The following is a 25,353-nucleotide window of genomic DNA, read 5'->3' on the forward strand; positions in this document are numbered from 1 at the left end:
AGTGTTTTTAGAATAGGAATACAATAGAATTCTTATAAGAAGTAGGAAATTTAGAGGTGGAAAGAGATAAATTAACTAATTTGAGAATGATTGGATAAAATATTGAAGAAAATTCTTTAAGTAAATTAGAAGGAAGTAGATCTAGAGAACAGGTTGTAGACGACATAGAATTAATAATTTTAGTTAGTTCTAAAAGATTTATTGGAGTAAATACAGAGAAAGATTCAGTAGTAAGTTTAGTAAAGTTATGAGAAGGAAAATTAGAATTAGATGTTCTTAAAGAAGTAATTTTATTTACAAAAAAGTCATGAAACTGTTGAGCAGAGAAAGATGAGTGAGAAGATTTTTTATGTAGAAGTTTAGATAGAACAGACCACCTATTTTTAGATGTTGAAGCAGATGTTATAGAATTTCTAAGAAAAGTAGAGTGTTTAGAGAATAGTAGATATTTATAATTAATCAATTCAGATTCATAGATAGAATAAAGAGAGTTAGATGGATTTAACCTATAGGCTTTCTCCAGTCTTCTAAGACTTTTCTTGGCTACTACACAAGCATAATCAAACCAAGGAGCCTTACGAGAATAGAGCCTATAAGTAAAAGATTTAAGAGGAATAAGCTTATCAAGAATAGAAGTAATGTAGATATTAAAAGCACAGACAAAATCATCAACATCAGAAAATAAGGTAGTATCAAAAATAGGTTCAGTAAGAGATTGAAAAAAAATATCTTTATTAAGAGAAGACCAGCATCTTTTAGAAATAGACATAGATGAATTTGAAGGAAGAAAATCTAATGAAAAACAACAGACTCCTCTGTATCCTTTTTTCATAAAGTTGACAGTCAAAAGCTTATATCCATCAATTACAAACTCTGAAAACAAGATATCCTCCAACAAATATTTTGGATTAGTCTCAGTAAAGAGCATAATATCATAATCATATAAATTTACCAGAGCCTTTATTTCGTTAAGTTTATTTACCATACAATCCACGTTAGAATATAGTAATTTTAAATCAACTATACTCTTTTTGCTAACAATTTTACAATGCGCATCTTTTCTGGAATACCCCTTACCCTGTATATGTATTCTCCCGATTCAACCTTTTCTTTCTCCTTGGGCTCATCTACCAGTTTCTCTACTTGTGCCCTTTGATCTTTGGTCAGATTATGAGCTATACCTATGCCCTTATAGTTATTTCCTAATAAATTTAATTTATTTAAATTCTCCATTATCAAATTCTTAGTCATCCAATCTTTAAATGACAATAATAGTGGCCTAGACAAAGTCCCCTTCTTACCTAATCTATAAAATTTTTCAATCAAAGCAAAATCAAACTTTGTACCAACAATTGCTGTGAAAATGTCAATTAATATGTTCTTGTAAGCATCTCTGTTAATGTTTGTATCTGAACTATCACTTTTCTCCAATCTAAAATATATATATATATATATATATATATATATATATATATATATATATATATATATATATATATATATATATATATATATATATATATATATATATATATATATATATATATATATATATATATATATATATATATATATATATATATATATATATATATATATATATATATATATATATATATATATATATATGGTTGTTTGTATGTTTCACTATCTTCCGATCTAGCTGAATTTTTGTAAATTAGCTCATTTTCGATGACAATTCCATGAGTAAATTAACGGACTCAACTTAATCTAGAGATAATCTTGATTAACTAATTAATCAATCAATTAATTAATAAAAAAAACAAATACTGTCCAGCAAATACATTTATTTATTTTTTTATTCAACATTTTCTCGAACCTGCTTTCTATGACGTGGCTTTTTTTAAAGTAACTATCTCTTTCTTCATCAATGGTTTGTTGCCAATAAAATTTTAACGCTTGTATTCTTTGTTACGTCGGTATTTTACTGTCAATCTGATGTGTCCTTTGCTTACGTTTGCGCTATCATTATGTTTTCTAATTTTTTTTTCTAGGGCACAGAATTATTAAAGTAACATTATTTTATTGACATTGTTTCTCAAAGTGCATGATGTCATGGTTGTATTATTAAAACTGACATGCGCCGCAATGTTGCATTGTTTTTGAAAACGAGAAAAGGTTAGCTTCAATAATATTTAAAATATATATATATATACATTTATATATATATATATATTTATTCAGAATATATTTATATGTATTCTATATATTTTAAACGCTTGTTTTCATTGTAACGTCGGTATCTTACGGACAATCTTATTCTGAATATATGGATATATATATATTTATATTATTGTATGGGGCCTCACGTGCATTTGTAAGAAATCTACAGACTATCCAAAATAAAATTGCAAGACTTATATTTAATAAACCTCCTCTTTTTGGTTCTTTCATTCTCTTTCCAATGCTTCATTGGCTTTCAATTTCCGCTCGAATCATCTTCAAAATTGCAGTCCTTACTTTCAAAACCCTTTTATTAAAATCCCTAACATATCTATACGACCTCATATCCAGACATGAACATACTAGATCACTCCGCAGCAGCTCAACAGGTATCTTAAACATTCCCGTTGCCGGATCCCGCCTGACTGGCCGCGGTTTTCGTCACGCTGCTCCGTATGTCTGTAATGCGTTACCTCCTAAGTTAAGACAATGTTCTTCGTTGAGTCTTTTCAAAAAGACTCAACGAAGAACATTGTCTTAACATTGTCTCATCTTTTAACACGAGCTCCGGGCGCCTCTGAAGCAGCTGTGCGAATGGGCGCTTCATAAATGTTTATATTATTATTATTATTATATATATATATATATAAATCCTCCGGACAATTACCACCCGGACAAATACCCTCCGAGCAAAATACTCCAGGACAAATACCCCTCCCCGAGAAAAATACCACCCCCCCTATAATACCACTATAGAAAATGAATAATAACCAAACAGTAGTTATTTATTACACCAGGCTGGCAATTCACGTTTGTAAGAATTTTTAAGTTTTAAGAGATCATTCGAAGTTAACTTTGGTCTTTGACATTTGTTAAATATTTATATAAGTATATATATATATATATATATATATATATATATATATACATATATATATATATGTTGGTAATAGACCATAATTTTTACAATATTCTATTATATATATATATACATCGAAATACATATATATATATATACATGCAAATGCGTGTATTGGTTAAAAATTGGATGAATATATATATATATATATATATATATATATATATATATTTATAAATGTTTATAAGTATATGTATATAAGTACGTATATGTGTGCATGTATGTTTGTATGTATGCATGTATGTATGTATGTATGTATGTATGTATTTATGTATGTATGTATGTATGTATGTATGTATGTATGTATGTATGTATGTATGTATGTATATACGTATGTATGTAAGTGTGTATGTATGAATGTTTGTAATGTATGTATGTATGTATGCATGTAGTATGTATGTATGTATATATGAAAGAATAGTAACTACGAAAGTGCATTGTTTTCCTTTAAATGATCAGCTGTCTTCACTGAAACATTTGTTAACGTGCATGTATTGGAATTACTTTTTACATAAATTTCAGCAACTTTTTTTGTATGATTTCAATAAAAATATTGTCCAGCGGTCAAAAAAAAGGTGAAAAGTTGAAACTGAGTTTTGAGTGATTTCAACAACGAACGCCATCATCATTCGCAAAACATCCATTTCATTTACTTCTCGTCATATTTCTTCAAAGTGTTTTTACCACTTATTTTTCCGAGTCGAAAAAACTATTCATCAGTCGCTTAAAACAATTTATTTGAAAATGATTCATAAAAAGTTATTTACCTCTACTGATATATATTACACAGTAATAGACCTTAAATTTTTAACATTTCAAATCATCTTTCTTGCTTTGATCTTGAAGAGTCTGCACGTTAGCAGCGCCGCGATTCAGCTCGACTGTTACGAATGTTTCTCCAGCTCCAGCATCCAGTGCATTGTACCGGGAGGAACCAACGGCAGGTGCAAAGGGGCCTACTGCATCAAGACCAAGTACTTCACTGAGAACGGTTCTTACATGTCTTTCATCTGTTAATGCAAACTATTAATTGCATCAATTTTTCATTTGTCTACACGATAACAAAATTACTCATTAGTTTATATAGTACGATGATTTCTTGGTTAACAATCAGCTGATAGTGTTTTGAATTAGCGTGTAATATGCACTAAATCAATAGTTTTACAACATAGGCTTTTAATTTATTTTCAGGTGAATACAGAGCAGATAGATGGTGCTTGACTGACAGTTCCTTTTTCTCCAACTTTCCACTGTGCAATCATCAGGAAAGACTGTCAGACGTGCCATACTCATGCCTCTGCTACACCGACTTTTGCAACGGTTGGCTAATCATTTGAGTTTTGCACCATTTTAATCTACGTTAAAATTGTGTTTCAGAGAAATTTTAAAATGGTTAAATTTATCACCATGATGTTCATTCGAAATAAGTTTTTCCCCGAACCTATTTTGTTGCAACATTATTACAAACACTGATGATGTTGTAATTTGGTTTTCATATCTAATTTTTTTATTAAATTGTTTAAACAAAAGACTTGTTAAGCGACCATAAGACTGTTGATGTTGCAGTAGTCTTCAAACTGGTTTAACCACTTACAAAGAGTCAGCAAATCTCTGGTGTGCAGTCTTATTTGTACGAGAATTGACTACTGTTTGTATGGGGTCTGCAAATATCAATTGGCATTCTAGCAATTGGTTCTGAGGTCTGCAGCTAGTATGATTGCTCGGGTTTCGAGGTTTGACAACATTTATGATTAAATAAAAAAACAAACTTCATTGGATGTCAGTCAAGGACAGAATTCGATATGAAATAGCTCTTATGGTAAGAAACTGTCTGGATGGAAGAGCACTGACTTATTTAAAGGAAATGTTAAATTTGGTGTCGAATGTTCCTGGTCGGATTCGACTAGGATCAGCAAAGCACGGAAATTTTTTCTATCCTCCGTTCAAAGTAACTCATTTTTGTGCAAGAAAGCTTTCAGTTGCAGCAGCCAGGACCTGGAACTCATTACCGGTTGATTTAAAAGTCAACTCTGACTTCAGTCGTGACGCTTGAAACATCATTTTTTTAACAAACCGAAGCACAATTAGCGCCTCTGAAGATAACTCAAGGCGTTTTAAAAATCTACAGTGCAATGAAACGTAATAGGTTTCATTAATTCTCTCCCCAATATTTCTCAGAGACACAAACAATGGGTTTGTAAATACACGTGAATCGCGGCTTCACACACGTTGCGTGTGAAAGGCTGAAATATTTTTGCATTCGAACTAGGTCACTTCAACAGCAATGCCAGGCACCTTAACCATTACACTAGGGCATCAGAAGCTCAATAAATCTTAAGTTTTAAAATTAAAATTTCATTAATGTATTAATATATTTGAGTTGTTCATGCAATCACTCGATGCATTGTATGTGTGATTTTGTATAAGATTTATAATAATGAAAGTTTACATGAAAACAATTAAATCAATTATAAATTCACAAAAACCCATTAATAAAAAAAACGAATAATTCACAGGTGACCTGCTATAATTTAGAACACAGTGACGATATGATGATAGTTTATAATCAAAATCATCAGCGAATAATTTGCATACTTCATTTCATTTTTCTGTTTGTATTGTTCCAACTAAAACTAGAGTTAGTTAATAAATATTAAAAGTATTGAATCCAGTTTTTGTTGAACTTTGCGGTGCTTTATATTTTACAAAAATAAAAAAAAGACAAATTTGAAAATTGAATATGAATAGTATAAATAGAATTCAATGACAATAAAAATGACTTATTTTTACATTGTGCATTTGCTCCTGTGTACGAGAACATAGATAAATTGTATAAACACCTCTACAGCGTCTAATGAATGTAGTATTATCCACAATAATAACGGTTATAATTTAATAATATAAATGATATAAAGTCAACGTGAAAAATTTTTGCCACCTTCTAAAATTTTCCACCCCCGTGAGAGGCACCATTTTACCATCCATTAGGTTGGGCCCTAGTGAGCTGTTAGAAAAAGATTTCTGTATAGTTTCTCGAGGGATTTTTTTGTTGTTGGTTGCTTCGGAGTGAGGTAAACGCAATTGAAATCTTTCACCATTTTTTTGTTCAGAATTTTTAGGCCATTTTAATTTTCAGCCCAAATAACCCTCTAATAAATGTTCCATAAAATTTGCATTCGTTAATTTTAACCTCAATCACTTTTTTTTGTTTCATTTTAATCTCATTTCCCATCTATCCTATTCCCCAATACTTCAAATAGAATTTATATGTTTTAAACATTGAAACGATTTGAAAATTATCAAGAACTGTCAAAAGTGCCATACTCATGCCTCTGCTACACCGACTTTTGCAACGGTTGTCCATTCATTTGAGTTTTGCATCATTCCTTTCTACGTTAAAATTGTGTTTCAGAAATATTTTAAAATGGTTACATTTATCACCATGATGTTCATTCGAAATAAGTTTTTTCCCCAAACCTATTTTGTTTTAACATTATTACAAACACTGATGATGTTGTAATTTGATTTACATATCTAATTTTTTTATTAAATTGTTTAAACATAAGACTTGTTAAGCGACCATAAGACTGTTGATGTTGCAGTAGTCTTCAAATTGGTCTAACCACTTACAGAAGAGTCAGCAAATTTCTGGTGTGCAGTCTTATCTGTACAAGAATCGACCACTGTTTGTATGGGGTCAACAATTATCAATTGGCATCTTAGCAATTGGTTCTGAGGTCTGCAGCTAGTATGATTGCTCGGGTTTTTAAATTTGACAACATTTATGATTAAATAAAAAAACAAACTTTATTGGATGTCAATCAAGGACAGAATTCGATATGAAATAGCTCTTATGGTAAGAAACTGTCTGGATGAAAGAGCACTGACTTATTTAAAGGAAATGTTAAATTTGGTGTCGGATGTTCCTGGTCGGAATCGACTGAAATCAGCAAAGCACGGAAATAGTTTCTATCCTCCGTTCAAAGTAACTCTTTTTTGTGCAAAAAAGCTTTCAGTTGCAGCAGTCAGGACTTGGAACTCATTACCGATTGGTTTAAAAGTCAACTCTTACATCAGTATTGACGCTTGAAACATCATTTTTTTAACAAACCGAAGCACAATTAGCGCCTCTGAAGATAACTCAAGGCGTTTTAAAAATCTACAGTGCAATGAAACGTAAATAGGTTTTATCAATTTTCTCTCCAAGATTTCTCAAAGACACAAACAATGGGTTTGTAAATACACGTGAATCACGGCATCACGCACGTTGCATGGAAAAGGCGGAAATATTTTTCATTCGAACTAGGTCACTTCAACAGCAATGCCAAGCACCTTAACCTTTACAATATGGCATCAGATCTTCAATAAATCTTAATCATTAAAATTAAAATTTCATTAATCATTTGTTGCAGTCTATGAGTGATTTTGTATAAAATTTCTATTTTTGAAAATTCAAATAAAAACAATTAAATCAGTTATAAATTCACAGAAATCTATTATTGAAAAATTAATACTTCACAGGTAAGAACGATAAGATGATAGTTGGCACTTATTATCAAAATCATCAGCGAATAATTTGCATACTTCAATTTATTTTTCTGTTTGTATTGTTCCAGCTAAAACTAGAATTAGTCATTAAACATTAAAAGTCAACGTGAAAACTGATTAATCAACTCTAAAATAAAAGTCATAATGAATGCTACCAAAGAGGAAGAAATACGATTTCGGATTGTTTTGAACTTTCAATAATAAGATTTCGAGTACATTGAACTAATGGTGAACATAACGAGTACACTACAAAAATTTTGATATGCAATTTTATTATAACTGAATATGATTAAAAATATAATAGTAATAAAAATAATTAACAACAACAACAATAATGATAATAATAATTAGTAGTGATAATTTAATCAATAAAAATTATAAGTTGTTATAATTAATAACCAGAGAGGTGCAATTATAAAATCATCCCGAAATACCAATAGAATAGAGATAACAAAGTAAATTATGAAACATTAGCAGCAAAGTGTCATCCAAGATTATAACTATAATCTGATCGATTCAACATTATCAGATCCTTAAATGATTAGATTAAAAAGAATCCAACATTTTGTTATTATCAAAGTCACCATCAAAAAGATTGTTACATAATCATTGTTAACTATATGACCGGTAACTTCAAAGTTATCAAAAGTTATTTTTATTTTTCATAACATTATTATAGGCACATTGTTACGAATTATGTAAATTAAGTGAATTACGAATTATCTTAATATGTAGACTTTTTTTGTGTTTTCTTTTTAGGAATGTCTGTGAATTCATCAAACTTTGTATATTTAATGTGTGTGTTTGTGTGTGTGTTGTGTGAGTTACAATCATTAAAATAATTTTATGATCTTACGCTGACACTTCACGCTTCACGGAATGTTTTTGTACATGTCAAAGTAACTTTAAGATAAATCAAGCTACGTGACATCTGCTTTATTGCAATTATCATATCAATTGCGCTCGTCAATCAATATTGCATTCATTAATGTGGACTGTGTTTGTGTGTGCGTGTGTGAGTGTGTGTACACCAATACAACACCACCTAATTAAATATAATTAACTTTAATTATATATAATTCAAGTAACTTTTAATTTTAAAAGTAACTTTAATTATATTTAATTAGGTGGTTAAAGTAAGTTTTATTGGGTCAAAGTAAGTTTAACTAGGTTAATCTAGTAACAGCTTCTTTATTGGAATTAAAAGTTATTGGAGGTAGTTTAACAAAGGTTTGTTACACCATGAAGTTAAGCTTAATTGATTCCATTGGTAAAGGCACTATATATATCTATGTGGATGAGTTATCTTTTGCAAATCACTAACCGCCTTAGCTTTCGTTCGAGTATAGAAAATTTTAATACATTTTGAAATCTTCAAAAGTTTTAACTACTACAAATTTTGCTGGATAAGCTAATTTGATTGATCAATTCAAATCAAACATCTAAAACGCGCTTTGAAAATAAAAAATAGAAAGACAATCCAAATCGGAAAGTTTTGTGTGATAATCTGTTAAAAAATTACACATTATTTGACCAGTGATTCAATTGTTCTTGTGCACCATGGAAAACCAAGAAAATAAGATGCAACTACAACAACAGCAGCATCATAATCAGCAGCAGGAAATAAAAGTTCCTCCAAAGTGGTTGCACTGTCCCCGACGAAGTACGCTAATATCCGATAAATTCATGGTGTTTAAAACACCGCTGGATGAAAAATATAACCGTGAATTGCCTAATGAATACAGATTCAATTTAAAAATGGTTTTTGAATCTGTTGCAAATATGAAACTAACAATGGGCTTGATCATCGACTTGACAAACTCAACAAATTTCTACAACGTCAACCATGTTAAAGACATCTACGATTGTGAATATTTGAAACTAAGCTGCGAGGGATTTAGCGAAGCGCCGACAGAGGAAATAACATCAAAATTTTATGCCGTTTGTAAAGAATTTATTGAACAAAACCCAACTAAAATTATCGGAGTCCATTGTACACATGGTTACAATAGGTCTGGTTTTCTCGTTGCTTCGTATTTGGTTGAAGTGGATAACTTGAGTCTGGAGATGGCACTAAACCTGTTTAATGATGCCCGACCACCTGGCATATATAAACAGGACTACCTGGACGAAATCTGCAAAAGATTCGGTCAAAGCAGTTCCGCACAAAAAGCACCCCAACTACCTACCTGGTACACTGATTCAGATTATGTTGCTAGAGATGATGATGGAAATGTAGTTTTGGGCAACAGTTACAGTAAAATCAAAATATGCAAAGGAGAAAACTTATTTATGGATGGTAAAGTTGCGGGTGTAATTACAGTCAAGGATGACAAAGAAATTTCAAGAGTCCAAGAAAAAATCAAAGTTATGTGTAAGACGCAAAGCCGGATTTTTCCTGGGACGCATCCAGTCAGCATGAACCAAAAAAATATATCATTCCTTACGGAGAGGCCCTATAAAGTTAGTTGGAAAGCTGATGGTGTCAGGTACATGATGCTCGTCGAAAACAAAGACAACATATTTATGGTAAATAGAGATAATACTGTCTTTCAAGTAGTACAAAAATTAACATTCAAAAAAAGAAAAGATTCAAAAGCCAATCTGATTGACACTTTATTAGACGGGGAAATGGTTCTTGATCACATTTGTGATAAGACAATACCAAGATATCTCATTCACGATATTATTCGAATAGATGGAAACAATGTGGGCCGTTGGAACTTCGACAAGAGACTGATGTGCATAATGAAGGATATCATTGAACCAAGAAATGAATGCAAAGTTAATAAATCCACAGAACCATTTAGCGTCAGAGCTAAACCATTTTGGAGTATAACTCATTCTAAAAGCTTACTTGATGGAAGTTTTGCAACAAAGGTGTGCCACGAGGTAGATGGACTCATTTTCCAGCCAGTTGATATGGGCTACAAAATGGGCCAATGCAAAGAGATCTTGAGATGGAAACCACCTCAAGTTAATTCAGTTGATTTTAAACTTTCTCTGAGAACAGAAATAAAAGAAGGTATGCTTCCCAATTTTATTGGAGATCTCTATGCCAGCGGACTGAATCGGCCTTTTGCAATTCTTTCTTCTAAGATGACAAAAGCTATGAGAAATCTCGATCAAAAGATTATTGAATGCAAATGGGAAAATGGATGGGTGTTCATAAGGCAAAGAACTGACAAGTCATTTCCCAACAATTACGAAACAGTGAAAGCTGTTTGCGAGTCCATCTCACATCCAGTCAGCAAAGAACAACTGTACGAACTTATCGACACTAAAAGATACGACCTCAATATAAAACGCATTGCAAAACCAAACGAGACGAGCTTACAAAGAAATCAGCAAAATCCAGAAAATTTAACACAGATAAATAATGATGACAACCACCGATCCAAAGGACAAAAACGAAGTCACAATCATAACAAATCCACGGAAAACGACATGCAGCCTGCTAAAATACAGAAACTCTCTCCGTGAAGTGAAAAAATGTCATAGCTGAAATCCCGCCATCAATGCCTAAATTTAAATTACATTTTATTTAGTTGACATTTTCATACATTGTTACTTATTAAAAATACTCATCTTTTTATTTGGATAAATTTTTTTATAATTGACATTACTTGGGTTTGTTTCATTTAATTGTGTTTAATGATCGAGTAAATTTTTTTGTTTTTTTTTTATTTTTGAAAAGAAAATTACGTTTTAAGTGTTTTTGGTCAGAATAACGATAACAAAACGAATAAAAATTTTCGTTCACAAATTGTTTCTTACAAATCATAAAATTTATTGGATTACTTGATAAAGAACCTTTTGAAGAGGGATTAGTTTCTTATTATCATAAGTTCATCCTTCGTTTTACCAATGGTTTAATAAACGAATTAATTTATATGACATGAATTTTTAACCAATACTCATTTTTTATCTGGATAAATCTTTTAATGCTGACAACTCTTGGGTTTACTTCGTTTAATTATGTTTAATGATTGAGTCGATTTTTTAAGATTTTATTTTTTTAAACTACTTTTAAAATGTATTTAGTCGCAAGTATAAAAAAGAGAGAGTTAGAGTTCTCGTGCCAAGTTTCAGTAAAACAAAAAAATCAGACAAAGAGGAAACGTGCCGCCATTTCGCTAAACGTCAACTCTTCTAAAAAATTGTTTTGAAAAGTTTATTTAAGCATGAATTGATGCATCTTTTGCTAACTATAATACTCAGAAGGGACAAAAATAATTACAATCCAAAAAAAGATAGGTTATATAACAATTTAGAACAAAATATGAATGAAAATAAGTTAATATAAAATAAATAAATACAAAAAAATTTTAAAACTTTATGTTAATAAAATAAGGACATAAAATGCGAATAATAATACAATGCTGGTAACAAGTTAATATAAATTTGCCTTCACAGATTGCATCTAAAAATCATAAAATTAATTGGACAAAGTTTATGTAAAAATAAAAAAAATATGATCCTTTAAGTTGGGTATTTTTTTAAAGCAATTTGAATGAATGAATGATTGATTGGTAGGTTGATTGATAGACTGACTGACTGACTGACTGACTGACTGACTGACTGACTGACTGACTGACTGACTGACTGACTGACTGACTGACTGACTGACTGACTGACTGACTGACTGACTGACTGACTGACTGACTGACTGACTGACTGACTGACTGACTGACTGACTGACTGACTGACTGACTGACTGACTGACTGACTGACTGACTGACTGACTGACTGACTGACTGACTGACTGACTAATTGATCATAATTGACTTATTAATCAATTGATTAATTAATAAACAAAATAACACTGTCCAGCAAATACATTTATTTATTTTTTTTATTCAATAAACTCCTAAACGTTTTCTCGAACTGGGTTTCTTTGACGTGGCTTTTTTTTAAAGTAACTACCTCTTTCTACTTCAATGGTTTGTTGGCAATAAAATTTTAAACGTTTGTATTCTTTGTTACGTCGGTATTTTATTGTCAATCTGATGTGTTCTTTGAATACGTTTGCGCTATCATTATGTTTTCTAATTTTTTCCTTCATGCTAAACGTGATTTTGACTAAACGTTCGCCAAAAAACTTTAGTGGGAAAATCGAAAAAAAAACTACAAACATATTAATGCATAACTTATAGAATATTTTAAAAATTATGGTCTATTACCAACATATTTGAAATATATATATATGTTATAAAGAGATATATATATATATATATAAATATATATATTCTTATCTATTCTTAATATACAAATATATATTCTTATCTATTCTGAATATAGTTATATATTCTTTGGTGAGTGACTTTGTTGTATGCGTTATATAACAAAGACTACACTGGGATAAGTTTCATTACTGTCCAAAATTTATCATCGTTCTATCGATTCAATTCAACGAAAATGTCGAAATCAAATTCTATCGACCTGAAGAAGTATGACTTGTATGAACTGTTGGACGTTCCTCAGTTGTCTAGTGAGGACCTAGTAAAAAAGGCTTACAAAAAACAGGCCCTCAAACTTCACCCGGATAAGAATCCCAACAATCCAAAAGCAGTTGAACAATTTCAATTGTTGCAGAAAGTTTACGAATTTCTTTTAGATCCAATTAAAAAAAATGAATACGATAACGTCATTAGGGCCCGTGAACAAGTCGATAAGAAAAAAAAAGAGATAGACGTAAATAGAAAAAGATTTGCAGAAAAGTTGATAGCTAATGAGGCAAGAGCAAAAAGACAGAGGTTGGAGGAGGATGTCTTCAAACAGCAAGAAGCCCTACGAAAACGTGCAGAACTAAAAGCTGAGATGGAACGAGAAGCAGAAGAAGAGAGGAAACGACTGAAACGAAAACAATTAAAAGAAAGTAAAATGCGAGAGGACGAGAATAACGGAGGGTATAATGTTAAGATCAAATGGATGCCCTCACAAAGCTACGACTACGATGAAAATGTTTTAGGAAATATATTTTCAAGATACGGCGTTGTAAAAGAGTTATTCTTCTCGGGCAACAAAAAAGGTTTGTGTTTGGTACAGTACAGTAAGCAGGAGCAAGCTCTTGCCAGTTTGGACGAAGTTGGCCTACCATCCTGTCCTATGAAAATTACCTTGATGTTCCAAGTAGTGCTACCTGACCCTCTCGATGATTTTGAGTCGTTTGAAAACTTGGTGCTGAAAAACATTAGAAGCCTGAGCAACGCGATGAGAAGCAACAAAGACAACATCGAAACTTTCCAGGCCAGTGACTCGGATCCAAATAATTATTTTGATATGAGCAACAACAATAATGACCTGCGATTTACGTCATCATCAACGTCGACATCAAGAAAAGTTTTCCAAAATTGTAAGAGCGTTTTTGAAATGGAGAAGGAGATAAGAAGGCAGGAGGAGAGGAAGAAGATAATTGAACAGATGATGAAGGACGATCTTTAACCAACTGATGGCCATTCATTGAACGATTGATCATCTTTTATAAAAATTATTCGATGACAGTTTTTCTATTTAATTATTAAATTATGTGTATATGCATGTATATGCTGGCATGAGTCTACTTTTTATTTTATAAATTTTTCATTACGTAAATATAAAAATTTAAAAATATGTTTAGAAAAATAAGTCACTTTTTTTATTAGTTTAACCGTTGTTGCGTCTTCAGTGGATCTATTTGTAGTTAAAAAATAATGAAACTTGACGTGTGAGTTTTTCATTCACAGACAAACATGTTCACACTCATATATTAAAATAAACACATACAAATGCACTTTAAGCATTGAGCCAGCATTCAATTTGCTATAATCATTCCGTAGCTAAAAATGTTTAAAAAAGCATGAATAATTATAAAATCCGATGTTTAGAACCGGATCTACAAAAAAATTCGGTGATGATAATAATAACAGTGGGTAACAAAAAAATGCACTCGTAAACACACTCACATACACACAAACACAAAATGGCACACAAAAACTTACATAAAAATCACTAATAAAGGTTAATGGTTAAAGGTAAAATAATATAAAATTAATCCGATGTTTAGAATCGGATCTAAAAAAAATTTATTGATAATAATATTAGTGGGTAACAAAAAAATTATTTTTTTTCTGGATATTTAACAAACAAACAAACTCGTTCACACACATATATTAAAATAAACTCATACAATTTTGATCATAAGTGATGGGATGTTGATTTTGGTAACGATGTTACCATCATAGCGATGAAATATTTTTATAATGTTGTGACTGGTTACTTATTTGATTATGATTTGATGATGACATTATGGTTGACATTATGATTTTGATGTTTATAGAAGTGCCTGCCATGTCTCCTGCAATTACCCGATCATCTGGTTCGAATACTGTCTATTCGAAACTCAAAGACTATCACAGTAAATGATGCGGCACAATGCGTCTGTACGTCGAGTTTTGTGGAGAATTCAACCTCTGGGGTTCAAAATTTTTAGAACTTTTTATCTTTTTTTTACATTTAAACAACCACACGTCTTCATTCACACAACCACCCACACACACACACACAACCACGCACACACAACCACGCACACATACACACACACACACACACACATACACACACACACATACACAGACATTCAAACACACACATTCACATCAACACAACCACACAAGCATATACACACACATATCTACATACACACACATCTGCACACACTTAACCAGACAAAAGCACACACACACACACACACACACAATCATACTTCACAGTCACATACAAACACACACATATCTACACAAACACATCTACACACATGCAACCATACACCATACACACACATACCACCACACTCAGGATTTGAAGAAGATAAAATCCATATAAGTTTAAAATATTTTTCATCATTCTTTCAACCATCTTTGCTATTATCGTCTTATGTATTTAACATTTTCATTTTTGGCCTTGTGACAGTTTTGTATTGATGTTTGTATATATAAGATATTTCATTTATTAATTGCTTTTCTATTTAATTTCTTTTATAGTTAAAATTTTCAATTTTTGAACGTTTATGAAGTTGATATTCTTATTGATGATGATGTTGATGATGTCAATATATGATGATAAGGATGACGATGCTTCAATGATGATGATAATAATGCGGACAACTGATGATGATGACGACGACGACGATGATGATGGTGATGACGTAGATGATGATATGCAGTGACCAGTGCCGGATTAATGCAAGGGCCTCCACTCACGGACTATTAAATTTTTTACATAATTTTTATCGAATCTTTTAACGCGAACGACTCTTGTGGGCGGTTTTGACCCGAAAATTGCGAGACATTCAAATCCGCGACGACAAAACGGCGTCGATCAAAGCGTTGTCGATTAACTCATAATTAGAATACAACTTTTCAAAAAAATTTCAACTTTTCACAGAGTTTGCGTTCGCGATAATTTTAGTCGTATCAAGTTCTATGGATACCCGTTAACGTTTGTAAACAGACGCTATTCATTACTTTTCCATTTAAAGGTTAAATGGAAAGCAGAAACGCTAGCTGTAAACGTTAGTAGGGCATTTGTTAATAAATAAATTGAAGTTAAAAATATAGTTGGTGAATGCTAGAAACTAAGTTATTTTTTCAATAATAATAATCCTTTGCCGATAATAACAGTTTCCAACTGTGCACTGGTGCACTGGCAAAGCTTTCATACCATCAAGTATGCCGTCCATCGTCATCTCAGGTTGACATTATCACGTCGTCAATTTCATAGTTTTTTAATGCTGACAAATACTATCTTGACACTGTGGTTTTTTCCACTCAGACCCAGGGTTGTCAATCCAAAAGAGATGATCACGTTTTTGCACAGACTACTGAGGATAACTTTCTTCTGTAGTCAGAGGTTACAGGTTATAAACAATCTTGCTTTAGCGCCAGTGATAATCCTGCCGCATAGACGGTTACAAATGAACCACGACAACATTCTCAGCGCATCCATCAGTTGAATCTGCTAATGATATTGACTTTTATAATCTGCTCAAATGTATAGTAATCACCAACGGTGTTGTTCCAAGAATATGTTTTACCGCATATTACCAAATAAAGAAATGAAAACACGGAATTAGCTGAAGTACTTTAAATCTACGGTTTCTCTATTTTGTTACATCTGTCACTTGTTTTTCTTTCCCAAAACGCAGCAGTTTACCAATGGTTTTAACGGTTAGAAAGCATGCTATAAAAAGGCTTTCAAAACATGAGGTAAATCTTGAAACGTGAGGCTGCAGTAGTAGAGGTGAAAATAAAATTGTTGGATCAACTTCCAATGTTGTATACCTGATGAACTTGATTGACAAGTAATTTGACGAAAGGTGAAGTTGCTTTGAAAAGAGCAGATGATACAAGAAGGTCTTCCCGTTACGATTCTTGTCAAGCTCTTGCTGCTGTGAGCTAAAAAAAATTTGGAATACACTTTGTCAAATTGCATTTGATTTGTCTGAATTGCCGTCAACACGCCACAAAGCTTAATCGATTTCATATGTTAAAATGAAAAAACGCTGACTAAGTAAACATAGTAAACCATTATGATGCAAAAATAGCAAATAATCCTTCTCTAAACAAATGGCAAGTTTGCAAAAAAAAGTTGATGATTGAAAATCAAATCAAGAAAAAAAGGCAGTTGCTGTGTACTTGCAAAGCTTTTTTGGGTTGCTAAAAAATGTAGGTCAATGAATCGAAGGGTTCATGATGAAGAGCAATGCAAACAACGTCAACTCGCAAACCACTGCATCACAACTTTTGCTGTACACATTCTGATTTGGGTATGGCTCCCATGTTGGAAAACCTTGGTGGTGAATCAATAAATAGTTCATAAATAAAGAATTGAATTTATTTTGTTACGTTCATGAACGTTTAATAACTGGGCAAGCTTATTTCTCAAAGCATGTTTATTTATTGTAATTATTAATAAAAAATAAAAAAATTAGAAAACTAACTCTTAGACCTTAATTTGGTTACAGAAGCATTTGCCCAATAAACTTTTTGCCCGAACGAAGCAAGATTCGCCCAATAAAGTTTAGGCCCGAATCGTTTTTAACCGACTTTTTGAAATTTGTTGGAATTTAGTTATATTGTAAATAGTGCATTTATTAGATAAAATTATATTTGTGGCAATAAAATTAATGACCTATCTTTTCAAAAATTTATGACTTATGTACATTAGGGTGGAGCTTATTATTTATGTTTTGAAATATCACCTTCTTAATTCCTAATTTCGTTTGTCCGCATGAAGAAAAAATTTAGAGAAAATATCAATATTTATCAATATTTACTAGTAGCTCAACAGCACTGAAGTTTGGATTGTATATCAGCTTTTAAGACGTTTACATATAGAATACGTAGTAGGCATATGTACTACAAGCAGTATTTTGTAACCGGCTGAACACTAGTCACATAACTAAATCACATAATTATTATTATATAAAAATAACATTTTGCTGACATCAGCAATGCTGCATAATGGAGACAGTGTCATTGTTTTTGCAAAAAGATATCTTCAGAGAGTCAGCCAACGGATGATTAGAGAATATTCTTGGACCTAGTAGTCAAGAGTCATCCGATTCATGGCACCTAGGTCTATGCATCATGCAATATTGCTGAAATCACTGCTTGGCTACTCTCAATAAATCCAGTAAAATCAAAAACTGCATCACACAAGTTCTCCCATCACTAGTGGTATTTGTCTCTCTAAATAGTTGCTTTAGCCTTTTTTAACAGAACAGTGACTTCTGGAACCAAGAGAAAGATGGTAAAGGCCATTAAAAACGATATTAACACTGAGCCAGCTTAACAGAATTATACTAAGCAAATAACTGTTGACCCAACATTCACAGGAAGAAATTTGAAAATTTCTTTTCACATTATTTCAACTCATGGAACTTCGGCATGAATATTTTCAAGTTTCATTTTCAAGTTTCTTGAGTTTAAAACCAAAATTTTTCTTTATTTTATGCATGGTAGAACAAAAAAAGCTTTTTTCGGTATTCCTATACCATCTTCGGTGTTCGAATTGATACGTTGTGTATGTAGCCAGATGCTCAAATATATATACTACGTCTCTACTCTTCTTTGTTGATTTCTTGTTTGTTTAATTGAAAGTGAATACTTAAGGCTCATTTAATTAGTTTTAAAATCGTCAACTTTGTTTAATATAACATTTTTACGTGTTTTCATTATCGATGATTTCGTCTGTTTCTAAACTTATTTGTAGGAAGAATTCCAATTGCCCGTTGTAGAATATTTCTTATCGGATGTCTTTGTTCAATGAGTAATGATTCGGCTAGTCATAAATTATAATGGCTGTTATTGTAATGTAAGATTTCAACATTGTGGTCCAAGATTTGTCTAGTAATTTAAGTTTTGTGTTTCTCTTTCATGTGATTCTTTATAGCGCCAGTTTGTACGTGCATCGTGAGTCTTCTCTCTCTCTCTCTCTCTCTCTCTCTCTCTATATATATATATATATATATATATATATATATATTATAATTATATTTCAAAATAACAATTAATAAATGATATCCCATACATTTACACAGACAATAAATAAAAAAATTTATCAACTTTATATGAATTAACTATTTATAATGAAAAATATATATATATATAATTTTTATACCATAATTGAATATCATATTTTTATTTATTAACTTTTATAATGTATCTTAAATACATAAATAACAAAATGATTTCAAACTAAAGCAAAATTTTTTGGTACGCTGGGCCCATCTAAGCGATGTTACAATTAATACTTTAATTACTTTGAACTAATGGCTGATTAACACCCCAAAAGCTGAAACTAAAAATGACAGATTGTTATAAAACGTTGCATTGTGTGTTTGTGTGTGTGTGTGTGTGTGTGTGTGTGTGTGTGTGTGTGTGTGTGTGTGTGTGTGTATTGTCAATAAATGGGCAAAAGTGTCTTCGGGCTAATTTTCCAATGATCGAGCGAATCAACCAAAAAATTATTTTTCATTTTCGGGCGAAAATGTAAGGGCGAGTCTTCCATCGTTCCGGCGAATCATCGTTCGGAAAAAAATGCCCCGGGCGAAAACTCTAGTTACCCTTTAATTCATATATTTATCATATAATAATTATCTTGAAAACATTACAGACAACCGTTGCAGTAGCTCGTGTTGCACCAGCAGGCAGCGAATTTCTTTCCGGGCTTGATGACCAGCTTCGTGTTCGGCTTGCATTCCTCTTCAACTTCTTTTTTTGCGTGGCAGTACCTACTGAGGGAGTTGTCTGAATAAAATTTTTTGACGTTGAATTATATACTAAATACTATTTAAATGGTTAATTTTAGTGTAATTTAATGCTTGTAAATACTAAATACTATAAAATCTTAAAATCTTATAGCACCCAATCAAACTTTATTAATCTGACAGATAAACTTGTACCTAGTTTAACAGTGAAAAATATTCTAAAACACTCTTCAAAGTCACTTTAAAACAGAAAATAATTTAAAAAAATTTCATGATAAACGACAAACCGCACAACAAAACACAAACGAACCCAGTATGAGTACATAGCAATAATTTCCTGTGCACGGCCACCACCTGCTCGGAGACTCCCTGCAGTATCCCGTATAGTATGTTTCGCACCGGAAGCAGGTCACCGGGCCGGGCCACCTCACCCTTATGCCCTTCCTCCTCACCGACACCAATCTATCGGCACCGTTCTCTGTCGTTAGGAGAGTTGCAGTCAGGATGGAAAGTGATAGTAGGTAACTTGATGGCCATGAAAATGACATTACGTGAAATATCTGCTGCAAAGTTTTATCATAGTAACTAAAAATTTTCAAGTTTCTGTGTTCGCAAACTTGAAATTTTTTTATTTAATTTTATTCTATATAAAGAATTGGAAATACTTTTAACTTTTAATTAATAGCAACTAATTTTAACTTTTAAGTATATTTACCCTACCTCGTATAAACAAATTATAAACAGCATTCAACAGAAGTTTGAGTTTTTGTTCTCATCAAAACATGCATGGAAAGTTGTAACATTCCAGAGTTTATGATGGTTGCCTTATTTTATAATAATTTTTTATTTTTTCATTTAAATGTAAAAACGTCTTTCAAGACCACTGATTAATTTCCGCTCATTTCGTTCGAATTGGGAAGATGCTCTAACAACTATATAATACGTAAAAAAAGTTAACTTCATTTTTGGTTTATGAAAGGTTTAGTGTGACTTCAATTTGATGTTTCAAAATTTTAATAGATATTTTGCATTTTGGTTGTTTTGTAAACAGATATTGTTTAATTACTTTTCTGACGCGTTTTGTTAAAATCGAAACAACATTATTTGATTACTTGCGGATTTCAACATAATAATTAATATCATTAAACCCAGTTGTATTATAGTTTAGTCTGATATTGATGCAAAATAAAATGAAAAATAAAAATTTTATTTCAAAAATGATAAACTAAATTTTTTAGAAAACCTAAAGAGAGCACCTCTCTGAACATTAAAATGGTTTGTATTCGCAACCTAACAACCAGAACCAACACTTCATTGGAATCTCAACAACAAAAACAGAACAACAACTCCAGCAGTTGGCAGCAAAATGTTGACAATTCTTCCACAGTGGACGTGTTGCTCGTTTGACATGTAGAGGTAGTCCGTATCACTCCCAAAATCGTCTGAAACAAAGAATTATTTTATGATTTTTATCACTAAAGTTCGTTGAATGAATTGCCTGGAGATGTTTTTGCAGAAACCGGGTCTGAATGTAAAGAGATCACCGCCAATCATGTGCGATGAGTTTGACGTGTTAATTCCTCGTATTTACATAAACTGTGTGTTTGTTGTTGCTCTAGATAATACTGGGAGTTGTTGCTCTAGATAGTATTAGAAAGAGAGTTGTAAGAAATAAAAATAAGTGGAAAAAGTTAATAAAAAATAAAATTTATTTTGAAAATTATTCTCCTACATACGATTATTGTTTAATTATCTTGCTCAAAAAATTCAAAATTAAATTTCAATACAATTTTTGTAATTGGTATGTAGATGTGGATGAAGCAAAAAAAAAAAATTTTAAATTCAGGTGCATTTTTCGTTGAAGTCATGAATAAGTGATAAACTTTTATAATTAAATTTATTTGTAGAATATTAAATCAAAATGATATAATATAACTGAGAATTACAATAAAATAATTGATTATAATTTATAAGTTATAACTGAAAATTTTAGATAAAAAAAATCATGAAATAACCATTGCAGAGATCGTTCTTGCAGATACAAGTGTAGTGCGTCTCCCAGCCCCAGCAGGATCGATCGTGGGCGGCCGTTAGTTGCGTGTCGCATCCTTTCTTTATTAGGACGTTGTCGTGGTCTGTGGTGTTTGGTGGTGGTGGTCGCCGAGTCAGCCATTCAAGTCAGTGGCGGATGTAAGGTGGGGACCGTGGAGAAGCCGTGGTCCACCCCATCGTGACCAGTGCTTTTTTAAAGTCAGGAAAAGTCATTTTTTAGAGAGAAAAACGCCGTATTTATGTATAATTTTGGCCACACTAGCAAACATTGCTTATTTTCTTGACCTTCCATCAAATTTTAAAATTTTTAAAATTTATATTTTGTCTAGGTCCGCCATTGATTCGATGGGATTGAATACATATAAAATAATCTACAATTTGTTGACAGATGGTTTATTTCATCTTCTTATCATTAATTACAACCCGTTAACAGACGGTAACAGTCTTATTAAATTACATTTTTCGTAACAGAAAGTTTGATAGTATTTTATTGTCTAAATTGGAAATGATGATGAGAAATAGTGGAAACTATGTTACTCTTGAGGCTAAACGGAAGCCAATTAATGTAATTAAATGTGACGGACTCTTTCGTGTCAATCTCATTCACGTTAATTAGCTTTATCAGTAAAAACTCGCAGCTTATGTAAATGTTTCAACTTTAAACATCAACTCATTATTCAATCAAAAACAAATATTTTCTAATAAATGTAAAAATGTCTTACATTCTTTTTATAAAAAAATAAAATAATATATAAAAATTGTGAAAAGTATTTTTAAATAAAAAATAATCTTTATTTCATCTAAATCACCCAAAACTAAAAACACGGCTCGACTTGAAACTTACATGACACGTGTTGATGGGATATGGATTTCAAAGTACACACCCCATATTAGGCACCTAAAAATTCATCAAAGAAATTGAAATAACTTCTCGTCGTGTAGCAGCCTGAGTCGCAATCTTCATCAACATTGGCCGCGTCGATCGCACAGTCAAAGAGGGTTATGTCGCATTCATAACACCTCGCGCCGACAGCCAGGCGCGGTATCAAACTCCAAAGAAAGGCAAGGTATATAAGGATTGGAATAATTCTGTCACATTTGTGATGGAGACTTCTATGCAGTGAGACAAAATAAAACGTTTTTAAAAATAATGATAACATGCTTTAGTAATCAGAGGGGTATAGCTGTCTGTCTGTTGCAAATATCACTGCGTTGGTTGAGGAATCAGTTTGTGTGGAAGGACAGCAGTGCAAATGTTGGGCACCGAGTGCGTCCAATGGAGATAGTTTTGTTAGTATTAAATTAAAATTTTTTTATTGACGAATTGATTCCATGAATGTTGTTAAACTTGTCTTTAAAATTGATAAAATGACATTTAGCGTTTGATATTTCAATCATTATTTGTTGATAAATATGTCTAATAAACAAAAATAGAAACATAGAGTAATGAGATTTGTGACCAAATTAAAAACAGATTTTGTAACGTTTAAAAAATGATTCGCTTCTGAAACTTTGCGGAATAGAATAGATGACATAAAAATTTTTTATAATTTTGAATTGTGACACACCTTTTATCTACAGTGAGAACTAAAATAGGTGTCTATAACATTGCCTAAAATATATCTCCTGTCAACTACAGCTACTATAAAATTTAATTAGAGTTAATTTCTGTGTATGCATCCGCATGTACGTGATTTGTGCAGCTCTTTTGTTGCGTTAAGTTGAAACTTTCGGTTAACAATTAACTCAACAATATCAATATTTGTTTCTTAACTTTTATATAAACAAATGTAGGTAGATAAATCAACACAAATTTCCCAGTTTGAACTTTCGCGACGTTGTTGAAATCAACCAAAGTTGAAGAACAAATGTTCAACATTTAAAAATTAATGGTCAACTCAGTCAAGATATTTGTCTCAGGAATAGACTTTTTCCATACTGGGAACGATATAACGGAGATAAATCTATGGATCAGTTTGAAATAATAGTTGCACTTCACATCACAAAAAGACAAAAAGAAACACCAACTGGAGGAGCATGAATGTGAACAAGTAGCCAGACTCATTCCCATTTTTAAAAATAATAAGCATCATAATATTGAAAATTAACACTGGAAAGGTATGTCAGACATTCCAAGCAATATCAATTGATCAAAAACATGCAACCGTTTTATTGAAAAGTTGTAAAATGAGGAATGTTGCCAATAAGCACGAACTCACAGATATTATCATATTTGCAAGTTGTATGCTAATACACGGCAATTCTGGATACTTCAGTTTTTTAGCATAAACAAGGAAGGATCAAAATAAGGGCTAGTCAACCACACAGATAACAAGTATCATACATGGTACTCAACCAAGTTCTCAATACCATTTTTATTTGGCAACTTTCGCACGATGCATGTGCATGGGCAACATAATACGAACAATTCCAAGAAGGCATGGTGGTTAATGAACCACCTTTTGAACACATCTACCAATTTTTTATCTGTCTGGATGAAGAAGAAACTTTCCACTAACACCGTCATAGAAAAATCGTAGTATTTATCAAAAAATATTCATTAAATTCTTGAAGAAATCCAGCAAGAAAAAGACAAAACTATCAATTTTTTTCGTTACTATGTTTTGGGGTTTTAATAATATGTTCAACCTAATAATTAGTAGATTAGGTATTATTATTGGTATTTATGAATGTATGTATGTATGTTAAAACCAAATCATTGACGAATGACACCAAAAGCCAAGCGTCTGACTAAATTTGATTTTATTTGCTATAACGTCACTCAACCCCGTCGGCATTCGACTCCACATTTTCCAACACACAGACGCGCAAAAACCGCTGCAGGATGCACGAGATATTATTCATAGCAAAAAAATATTCCCTACTATCGCCTGACCTAATACTGATATTTTTACAAATTCATGTATGTATGTATGTATGTATGTATGTATGTATGTATGTATGTATGTATGTATGTATGTATGTATGTATGTATGTATGTATGTATGTATGTATGTATGTATGTATGTATGTATGTATGTATGTATGTATGTATGTATGTATGTATGTATGTATGTATGTATGTATGTATGTATGTATGTATGTATGTATGTATGTATGTATGTATGTATGTATGTATGTATGTATGTATGTATGTATGTATGTATGTATGTATGTATGTATGTATGTATGTATGTATGTATGTATGTATGTATGTATGTATGTATGTATGTATGTATGTATGTATGTATGTATGTATGTATGTATGTATGTATGTATGTATGTATGTATGTATGTATATATGTTAAAACCAAAACATGATGAGTGACACTGAACCGTCAAACATCAAGTAACAAATGGATTAACACTTTGATTTGTCGTTAATTGCACATGTCGGCAT

The 25,353-nt window shown here is 31.7% G+C and overlaps 5 protein-coding genes across 5 annotated transcripts; 3 read left to right on the plus strand and 2 right to left on the minus strand.

Annotated features, from left to right (window-relative positions):
- Window positions 1-2,537: 2,537 nt before the first annotated feature.
- On the plus strand, window positions 2,538-8,504 carry HELRODRAFT_191756 (hypothetical protein; the record flags this gene model as incomplete). Its single annotated transcript, XM_009019297.1, has 5 exons — window positions 2,538-2,573; window positions 3,950-4,094; window positions 4,295-4,423; window positions 5,620-5,774; window positions 8,235-8,504. 4 exons carry the CDS (start codon window positions 2,538-2,540, stop codon window positions 5,631-5,633), a joined length of 324 nt encoding a protein of 107 aa, XP_009017545.1. The 3' UTR covers window positions 5,634-5,774; window positions 8,235-8,504.
- Window positions 8,505-9,232: 728 nt separating this feature from the next.
- Window positions 9,233-11,134, plus strand: HELRODRAFT_79299 (hypothetical protein; the record flags this gene model as incomplete). The annotated part of the gene is made up of 1 exon (XM_009019298.1): window positions 9,233-11,134. The coding sequence occupies one exon, from the start codon at window positions 9,233-9,235 to the stop codon at window positions 11,132-11,134; it is 1,902 nt and encodes a 633-aa protein (XP_009017546.1).
- A 1,935-nt stretch (window positions 11,135-13,069) lies between these two features.
- On the plus strand, window positions 13,070-13,315 carry HELRODRAFT_79277 (hypothetical protein; the record flags this gene model as incomplete). The annotated part of the gene is made up of 1 exon (XM_009019299.1): window positions 13,070-13,315. A coding segment is annotated over one exon (246 nt), but the record flags the coding sequence as incomplete, so codon positions are not given.
- Window positions 13,316-19,801: 6,486 nt separating this feature from the next.
- HELRODRAFT_172636 (hypothetical protein) lies at window positions 19,802-20,449 on the minus strand (the record flags this gene model as incomplete). The annotated part of the gene is made up of 2 exons (XM_009019300.1): window positions 19,802-19,941; window positions 20,212-20,449. 2 exons carry the CDS (start codon window positions 20,447-20,449, stop codon window positions 19,802-19,804), a joined length of 378 nt encoding a protein of 125 aa, XP_009017548.1.
- A 763-nt stretch (window positions 20,450-21,212) lies between these two features.
- HELRODRAFT_172637 (hypothetical protein) lies at window positions 21,213-24,395 on the minus strand (the record flags this gene model as incomplete). Its single annotated transcript, XM_009019301.1, has 4 exons — window positions 21,213-21,343; window positions 21,917-22,036; window positions 22,882-23,066; window positions 24,298-24,395. The coding sequence occupies 4 exons, from the start codon at window positions 24,393-24,395 to the stop codon at window positions 21,213-21,215; spliced, it is 534 nt and encodes a 177-aa protein (XP_009017549.1).
- Window positions 24,396-25,353: the final 958 nt, after the last annotated feature.

The sequence above is a fragment of the Helobdella robusta genome, assembly GCF_000326865.2.
Source record: "Helobdella robusta unplaced genomic scaffold HELROscaffold_24, whole genome shotgun sequence".
In the NCBI taxonomy this organism is placed as follows: Eukaryota; Metazoa; Annelida; class Clitellata; order Rhynchobdellida; family Glossiphoniidae; genus Helobdella; species Helobdella robusta.